At 44.0% G+C, this 9,970-nt stretch overlaps 1 protein-coding gene across 1 annotated transcript; it reads left to right on the top strand.

The window, feature by feature from the left end:
• The first annotated feature begins 252 nt into the window (after nt 1–252).
• Nucleotides 253–9,793, top strand: LOC139565634 (DENN domain-containing protein 11-like). The gene is made up of 10 exons (XM_071386095.1): nt 253–422; nt 528–952; nt 1,729–1,828; nt 2,259–2,417; nt 5,918–6,074; nt 6,220–6,358; nt 6,585–6,716; nt 6,953–7,103; nt 7,217–7,285; nt 7,484–9,793. The coding sequence occupies exons 2-10, from the start codon at nt 562–564 to the stop codon at nt 7,677–7,679; spliced, it is 1,494 nt and encodes a 497-aa protein (XP_071242196.1). The 5' UTR covers nt 253–422; nt 528–561; the 3' UTR covers nt 7,680–9,793.
• Nucleotides 9,794–9,970: the final 177 nt, after the last annotated feature.

Here is a 9,970-nt window from a genome sequence, read left to right as displayed (position 1 = left end):
CAGTACATTCAACATCAGACAAATATTTTGAAATGTTAAATAGTTCAAACACAATTGCATGAAACTATAAATATTATTTGTTTTATAGCAAATGTCCCCTTAGTATTTAGTTGCAAGTTCCGATAAAAAAAAATACTATATTGAATGTGCGTTGATGAGGAACTAGAGACCTACAACGAGCTGTATTCAAGATGACAACGTTTCAAAACGTTTTTTCTTGTATAAAGACCTACAAATAGCACGTATAATAGTGTGGATTCTTGAACGCACCCCCAAAAAACGAAAGAATAATTTATGTACACTCTTATTATACCTAAGTGGATGTGCATCTTTAGATGTCCCTATGCAAAAGGAGCAGGCTATCATACACAAAGTAGACAGCTTGTGTTTCAACGGAATCAATCAATTTAACATTTGCAATTGTGAGTATGGATTTATTTCAACCAACGCGTAGCTAATGCATTACGAATGGGCTCTCCGCTCCGTGTCTGTACACGATTCTGTTCTCCTGCATCCCTTCGTCACAGAGTCAAGCCGGGGGTCGCTGACAGCTGAGCCGCAATGGTGGAGAAGTCCGACCGGGCACCACTACTGGACTGGGAGGAGGTTCCTCCCGCAGAGAAACCTGTTCCCACACCAGAAGAGGAGAAGGACGTCAAGGGGCCGAGCCCCGCCAACAGTCGGGCGTTGGGGTGCACTGTGCCGGGGATAGGGTGGAGCACCAGTCCGGGGGGTCCTGGGTCTTTCACATCAGCAGTCTCTAGCATAGACACATCCCTCTCATCCAGGAGCACGGTCCCCAATCCTGTGGAATGGGATGCTCAGTGTCTTGACAAGGATGACCATACTCCGGCCCCAGGACAAGGAGAGGTGCCGCACGATATCATGGTGAAATGGGAGGAAAAGGATCCGATCGTGGCCGTGTTTGTGGTGACATTTGATACAAGATCAGGTGAGTCGAGTCGAGGGACCTCGGATATTTTTTCGTGCTGTGCTACTGCCTAGAGAATGGTCACACCTGCATGGTCACACCCTTGTATCAATTTGTAACATCTATAGGCCTATAGCATCCATGCATATAATAATGATTTTATTGTTCATTATAGGCATACTGGTTATTATTAGCAGAAAATGCATCAGAGAGCTTGGGATGGATTTATTTGAACTAGGCCAGAGAATTGATGACCCCAACCATGGGATGCAATGGTCATAATGTGGTATTCGCCTACTCCTTGAGGATGCTCTTGAACACAAAGACCTCTATATTCTTACTCAGGAACCCCAAAGTCACAGGGGATGTGTGAATTCTCTATGACCACACCCTAAAGGCATCCCCTGTCATTCACCTCGGAATATCAGAGAGGTATAAGCCATAGTAGGCTAGATATACACATCTATTGATAATGTCTGACCACCGGCTTCACAACCAATTAGTTGTTATGTACGTATTCTTGAGACTGTCTGGGACTATACATTCTAATGAGTGATTAGGAGAGAGAGGGAGTCAGCCTGTGGATTTCACTGCAGATTGAATTACTTTAATCAATGAGGGAATTGACTTAATTGGGTAATGACGGCTTATTCCAAATAGTTTGAGGCCTGTGGTTGGTTGGTTGATCTACATGCAGATTTGCACAGATTTCTAGGACAGTTGTTATGGTAACCATACCTACAGTATTACCTAATTTCACTCCCCTTTATGTGTGTGTGCGTGTGTTTACTGTTTAGGTAACATGTTAGAGTGGTGTCTGCCAGGGGACATGAACCTGGAGGGAGTAGAGTTCAAGGCTATGGCCAGCGGCTCCCACAGAGTCTCCAGCGACTTCATGTAAGTACACCCGGCTGCATCTCAATCATATAAACTGGATTCCTTTATTTTGAACCTATCCTGAGTGCATCTCTCAATAGTATAAAGTGGCATCCTTTCTTTGTATTCTATCCTGGATGCATCTCAGTAGTCTAATAGGCTTCCTGTCCTCGTCTCCTTCATTTAAACTCATTTGACATCACAGGAACAGCCATGACAATAGGGGAACGCCACCGGTGTCCTATTCTCCTCTGCCCTGTTCTTTCATAGCAAAGCTGATGAAGGAAAGCATACAAGTGAAGGCGAGGAAGACCTTTTAGATTAAACAATTAGATTTTGCTGCCAAGGACAGCAAAACTTTAGATCTGATGGTCAGCAGAGAAAACAGCCAAATGGCAGGGCAGTATGTTCCCTTGGCTTGACTCATGGTTCTTTCTCTGGCCCCCCACAGATACTTCCGTAAGGGCGGGTACTTTGGCCTGGCGTGCTTTGCCAACATGGCGGTGGAGAGTGTGGTGGAGAGGGGGGCAAGAATGAAGTCTGTGGGTATCCTGTCAACCTCTTACACCCTGCTGTACCGATACATGGGCTTCCTGGAACACCAAGTCAGGTAGAACCCATTTAAGTTATGTTATCTATCGATAATATCAATCCTCTCTGTCTTTGTCTCTCTCTTTCTCTTTTTTTGGTCGCTGTTTTTCACACACACTATTTTTTCCCGTCACTCTCTCTATTTCTATCACTGGATCTTTCTTTCTTCTACTCTCTCTTTCACTCCCCCTCTACCCTCTCTCCCCCTCTCCCAATCTTTCTCTGGATCTCTCTTTCTCTGTTTCTTGTACTCTATAGCCCCCATGCTCTCTTTCACTCTCTCTCACTTTCTTTCACTCTCTGTATCCTCTCTCATGTCAGTCTCTCTTTCTTTCTCCTCAAGTCACAGTCGTCTCCCTGGTATTTATAATTATCTCATGCATTAAACATGGTGTGTGAGAGTCAAGGGGTGTCAGATATCCTGCTCAACAAGATAGGCTGAGTCTGAAAGTGGCACCCTATTCCCTATATAGTGCACTACTTTTGACAAGAGTCAAAAGTTGTGCTGGCAACCTCTGGTCAAAAGTAGTGTACTAATAGGGAATAGGGTGCCAATTTCAGACTCAGCCTATGTTGTACACAAACATATTGTAGAGTAAAAAACAGCACTGTCTCTTTTTCGCTCTTTCTCGCGCTTCCTCTTTTAGGCACCCATGAGAGTAAATGTGCATTTTTGTAGCTGCTTACAGAAGTGTATGAGTTCTCTTAAAGCCTATGTAACCTCATTGTTGGCATCCAATAAGGTGGTATACCTTATTATAATATGTAATAAATAATCTTATATCTGCAATATGTAACTTTTGGGGCGACCTGACCGAGGACTGAGTTTGGGAAACCCTGGTTTAGATGGTACAATGATTCTCTACACTATACTTGCTCGTTTTGTCACATAAACTGAAATTAGGCTAACTATTAGAATTGTAGCAACCAGGAAATGGTAGAGTGATTTCTGCATAGTGCATCTTTAATATTATAGAAGAATGTATAATAAAAATACAAATAAAAAGGAACATTTTAATTTGCAGTATGTAAACTTAACATGATGAACAGGAATTACATTTACTCACACTAATAAACCACGCCTCCTGAAAATAACCTAAGGATTACATTAAAAAATACCCACCTGCTAGGTCAACCAGCATGAGAGTAAAAATAACCAATTGATAGTTAAATTAACCCATGTTTGGGTAATCCCAATTTGTTGGGCTATACATGTAACCCAACTGGCTGGGTCAAAATAACCCAACATGTGTTCTGTCCATTATGTAACCAGCTCTGGGTTACCAAATAACCGAAATTGGGTTGTTTGTAGCCCATCAATCAATCAATCAATCAAATGTATTTATAAAGCCCTTCTTACATCAGCTGATATCTCAAAGTGCTGTACAGAAACCCAGCCTAAAACCCCAAACAGCAAGCAATGCAGGTGTAGAAGCACGGTGGCTTGGAAAAACTCCCTAGAAAGGCCAGAACCTAGGAAGAAACCTAGAGAGGAACCAGGCTATGAGGGGTGGCCAGTCCTCTTCTGGCTGTGCCGGGTGGAGATTATAACAGAACATGGCCAATGATGTTCAAATGTTCAGAGATGACCAGCAGGGTCAATTAATAATAATAATCACAGTGGATGTCAAGGGTGCAACATGTCAGCACCTCAGGAGTAAATGTCAGTTGGCTTTTCATAGCCGATCATTCAAAGTATCTTTACCGCTCCTGCTGCCTCTAGAGAGTTGAAAACAGCAGGTCTGGGACAGGTAGCACGTCCGGTGAACAGGTCAGGGTTCCATAGGCAGAACAGTTGAAACTGGAGCAGCAGCACGGCCAGGTGGACTGGGGACAGCAAGGAGTCATCAGGGCAGGTAGTCCTGAGGCATGGTCCTAGGGCTCAGGTCCTCCGAAAGAAAGAAAGAAAGAAAGAAAGAAAGAAAGAAAGAAAGAAAGAAAGAAAGAGGGAGAGAGAGAGAATTAGAGAGAACATACTTAAATTCACACAGGACAGGAGAAATACTCCAGATATAACAGACTGACCCTAGCCCCCCGACACATAAACTACTGAAGCATAAATACTGGAGGCTGAGACAGGAGGGGTCGGGAGACACTGTGGCTCCATCCGACGATACCCCCGGACAGGGCCAAACAGGCAGGATATAACCCCACCCACTTTGCCAAAGCACAGCCCCCACACCACTAGACGGATATCTTCAACCACCATCTTACCATCCTGAGACAAGGCCGAGTATTGCCCACAAAGATCTCCGCCACGGCACAACCCAAGGGGGGACGCCAACCCAGACAGGAAGATCACGTCAGTGACTCAACCCACTCAAGTGACGCACCCCTCCTAGGGACGGTATGGAAGAGCACCAGTAAGCCAGTGACTCAGCCCCTGTAATAGGGTTAGAGGCAGAGAATCCCAGTGGAGAGCGGGGAACCGGCCAGGCAGAGACATCAAGGGCGGTTCGTTGCTCCAGTGCCTTTCCGTTCACCTTCACACTCCTGGGCCAGACTACACTCAATCATAGGACCTACTGAAGAGATGAGTCTTCAGTAAAGCCTTAAAGGTTGAGACCGAGTCTGCGTCTCTCACATGGGTAGGCAGACCATTCCATAAAAATGGAGCTCTATAGGAGAAAGCCCTGCCTCCAGCTGTTTGCTTAGAAATTCTAGGGACAGTAAGGAGGCCTGCATCTTGTGACCGTAGCGTACGTGTAGGTATGTACAGCAGGACCAAAACGGAAATATAGGTAGGAGCAAGCCCATGTAATGCTTTGTAGGTTAGCAGTAAAACCATGAAATCGGCCCTTGCCTTAACAGGAATCCAAGCCCATCACTTTTTAGTGTGAGTAGCATGCTCATCTGTTGTTTCAAGGACACTACTGTTGCATTGATAGGCCAGGATGAATCCTAACATGAGGCCTACTCTGCATGCATAACTCACATTTTCAGTTGTCAATGTTATAAACACAGATTGCAATTTAGATGTCAACCCTTAGTAGAGTTGAAGAGAGAATGCTGACGATGTTAGCATAGCTCGAAGTGGAAGTTGCCCCTAACAACCGACCTAGGATCAGATTACCCTACTCCCAATCCTAATTTATCATTAGGGGGGATGGAAACAACTGTTCCTGTATCAGTGTTTAGGAGCAACTTCTACCTACTCTGTTATTATAGGGTGACAAGGAGAGACCCCACTATGGTAATCTTCCCCCAGACACATAAACAGACCCATTCCTAGACAGATACACAATGGCTTTACATTAGATAGCTATAAATGAGCCCGAATCTTACATTACCACTGGTTCTTGGGTTAAATGGACCATCTTTTGGGATGAACCCTTCAGAGGTGATATTAAAACCCCCTGATGTGAATCTCTATCCCAGTCTCATTCTTACGTTCTGTCTGTCTTTTCCTGTCCATCTCAGGCCCTTGCTCGAATATAATTACCTGCATGCATTCTGCTTACATTGCCTGTATGACTTTCAATTTGTGTGTGTGCGTACATGTGTGTGTGTCTGATCCAGGCTCCAGTTGAAAACTCCTGGCCAGTACTCTCCTCTGGAGGCGTTCTTTGAGGATAAGAGATCAGTGCTGCCCCCCGATGGGGAGAGTGTGGTTACTGCATGTCCTGGCAGTCCCTGGGGAGCAGCACTCAACCACTGTATGCACCCTGAGATGAAGGTGAGAGGTTGTGGTTTACTATTACGGGAATATGAAATGGTATTTCAGGTGATAGGAGTCTGTGTGTGTGTTATTGTGCTGCTAGTATTGATGGTGGTGATGATGATGATGATGATGATGACAGTAGCTCTCCTCCTCCCTCCAGATCACCCACCCAGCTGGCTGCATGTCTCAGTTCATCCAGTTCTTTGGGGAGCAGATCATGGTCCTGTGGAAGTTAGCTCTGCTGAGGAGACGTATCCTCATCTTCTCTCCTCCACCTGTAGGCGTGGTCTGTTATAGAGGTGAGGGGGAGCACTAACACACTATGCACACGCACAGACATTGTTGTGCTTGCGTCCACTGATATGGACGCAAGCACAGACACAGACACAGACACACACAGTAACTTCTCAGTTGCGTTTGTTTTCTTCGCGCTCAAAAGAACACAATGCTACTCACCTATGTACTCTTAAACATACACTTTTATATACATTTTCATTAACTTTCTCTATTTCCTGTCCTCCCTAGTGTACTGCTGCTGTTGCCTGGCCAACGTGTCCATCCCGGGGGTGGGCGTGGCCGTGCCAGAGTTCCGCCCCTTCTTCTATGTCAACGTGGCAGACATCGATACCCTGGATACGGAACTGTCCTACGTAGCATGTGAGTGTCTGGAGTCAGGGAATAGGGCATTTTCATAGTCTTCAACTTCCCCTTTAATTCATCTGTACTGATCTGAAAACTGAAGATGGGTGAAAGCAATATGGTGGATGCATTGTAGGGTTTTGTTATCACTTCTACAACCAGTCTATTTCTTTCACATCTATGAGAGACAGAGCGGAATACACTTGAGACTTTTTACCCTCATTACAATAAACCTGAGGGGCTTGTGTGTGTAGGCACCACAGAGAAGATCTTTGAGGAGAAGCGGGACCTGTATGATGTCTATGTGGATAACCAGAATGTGAGGACAACCAGAGAGAGTCTGAAGCCTTTACTGCGTCTCAACACTGCAGACCGAGAGAAGTACCGCAAACTCACTGAACAGAGGTACAGTACAGTCTGCAAAACAACCTGAGGAGGAGAATGTTGTTAATGTTATCTTCTTGTAGTCGATACAGAGGATATAAGTGATGATAATAATGACAGCATTGTGTTTCCAGGCAGATGCTGTTATATTCTCAGGAGGAGAATGGAGACTGTGTGTCCAGTGAAGAGGACCACTTCATTCTGTTAGTATATTACACCAGGACCCAGTCTACAACTGGCGTTATAAAGAACTCTTCAAAATAGATTTTTTTTTTTTTTTTTTTTTTTTACATTTAAGCAGTTTATTTCTACATATAAACTAAATACAAATGTCCATGAAAACATTGTTAAAAAAGAAAAGTATTTCTTAATTTTTAAGTTACTTTTCCTTACCGTTGTAGGTTTTTCCTGGAGCAGAATAACCGTATCTTCCAGACGCTGAGTGAGGTGGCAGGGAGCCCTGAGCCCATCCTAACCCAGGAGAGTGTGAGGGCCATGGGGCTAGACCCTCACGGAGACAGGCTCTTCCTACTCCACCTGCTGGAGACATACGGCTATGACAGCCTCCTGGTCACCGATCACCCTTGCTGCAGCTGAGGCCTGGGTGGCACACTGACTGACATACAGGGTCCTACACCCCTAGACACACAGACTCAATACAGACAGTCTGGAGCCTGGACTATGAGAGGTCAGAATACTTTGGCAAGGCTGAGACCAGAGCCTGTATTCATAAAGCGTCTCAGTAGTGCTGATCTCAGATCCGTTTAGTCTTTTAGAGCTCATTACATGGACAGGGGGGACCTGATCCTAGATCAGCATTCCTACTCAGATGCTTTATGAATACGGGAGACTCTCAGGCCAAAAAAGCAAATGAATGGAGAGAGCCACTGAACCAGAAAAGACTAATGGAATTTGGTTCTTGGCACTGTCCTGTGACATTCATGGATGCTCAGTCTGGATTGTTAACCATCGCCTTCCTGCCTGTCAATAAAATGTACAGTACAGAGGAATGTCATTCATGTCTATCCCCAACCCTCTTTTTCTGGAGGAGTGGAGCCAACCAGAAACATCCTGGAACTCTGGAGATTCGGTGCCTAGGAGCAGAACTTACCAAGGAAGTCATGCTTAGGTTTCCTTATGTTTTCAAATGGGGAGTCAAATCTAAAGTCTGTGGTCATGTCATCGAACTGAGGGAGGATTTGTCACTTCTCTTAATAGGACATCTATTTATTTATGTTTTTGAGAGAAGAAATCACCAAACTTTTGTCTGTAAATAGAAAGGGATCTGTAGAATGTGTTTTATTATAAAATGATCCCATTAAGTCACTGGTAAGCCCAGAACCTCTGTGGTCAGCATTGTATAGAAATGGCCATCAACACCATCCATAATCATGATACTACGGATATGATACTAAGGGCCCGATTCAATCCGTAGCGCTGAAGATCCACGCTACAGTGCGATATTCATTTAAAGGCAACGTTTACGCGTTCGCGGAGACTGCATTCAGAGTGAACGCTGCATATGTCAGCTCATTGGGAAATCCCCTTTACAGTTCAGTCGCGCAACTTCCGTGATACGGACTGAATCGAGCCCTAAGTACACAATACTAGTTCACATGTGGATTTGGTTTCTGGTGAAAGAGGGGTCTGGACTCACCAGCACACTTTCTTATGACGTCCAACATAGAAATGTATCAACTTTATATGACTTTAAAAATGTACCTTTAATCACAGCTGTTTGACCAAGAGGTTTTGGCCTCAAATCTAAACGTATGCTTTTGTGTGTTTCCGCAGTTCTCTATGTCAAATACACAAAGAGTGAAAAATGTGAATTAGCTGGTGGCTCAATGGTTAAATCCCATCCTTCAGACCAAGAGGTTGCAAGTTCGAACCTAATTTCCTATACTATTGCGTACGTTTCAGCAACTCGATGTCAAACATACAGAGTATGGTATCAAATGTGATGAAGGTGGTGGTGCAATAGTTCAATTACTGCCTTGAGACCAAGAGGTTCTAGCTTCAAACCTCATCTACTTAGCTTTTGTGTACATTTCCGCGACTTTAATTGTCAAACATACAATGTGATGGTGGTGTAGTGGTTCTATCTCTACCTCAACACTTAGAGGTTGTGGGTTCAAAACAAAAATGTTCTGCTTTTGTGTGTGTTTCCGCAACTCTCGATGTCAAACATACGAAGGGAATGGTAAAAACTACTGTCTCCATTTCTGTTGAGGTTTAAATTGTTTTTAGTTTGCACCTCCGCAATTGTGACTGTCAGAAATACAAAGAAAAGCAGATCTACAGTAATGGACCAGTGGAGGCTGGTGAGGGGAGGACGGCTCATAATAATGGATGGAATGGAGTTAATGGAATGGTATCAAACACATGGAAACTATGTGTTTGATACCATTCCATTTATTCCGCTCCAGCCATTACCACAAGCCCATCCTCCCCAATTAAGGTTCCACCAACCTCCTGTAATGGAGACACTTTAAGTCAGTGATGGTAAACTGTGAATGACTGAGGGTGGCAGGTAGCCTAGTGGTTATGAGCGTTGGACCAGTAACCGAATGGTCGCTGGTTTGAAGCCCAATACTGAATAGGTGAAAAATCTGTCAATGTGCCCTTGAGCAAGGCACTTAACCCTAATTGCTCCTGTAAATCGCTCTGAATAAGAGCGTCTGCTAAATTAAAAAAAATAAATAAAAATGTAAACAAAAGAGTTGTCTGGCTTTTTTTAAAATGATGCTCTTTATTGATTCATCAGAACTGTTCACATCAGAAATCATTACATCATTTACAGCTTCCAAAGCTGTGAATACAGGAAAGGACACATTAGTAAACTTAACATTTGTTAAACCTACCTTAAGTAGAATGTTTTTTTTGAC

Source organism: Salvelinus alpinus, chromosome 37, assembly GCF_045679555.1.
Source record: "Salvelinus alpinus chromosome 37, SLU_Salpinus.1, whole genome shotgun sequence".
NCBI classification, from domain to species: domain Eukaryota; kingdom Metazoa; phylum Chordata; class Actinopteri; order Salmoniformes; family Salmonidae; genus Salvelinus; species Salvelinus alpinus.
The sequence above is the reverse complement of the archived record's forward strand: the minus strand, read 5'-3'. Positions and strand labels throughout refer to the sequence as shown.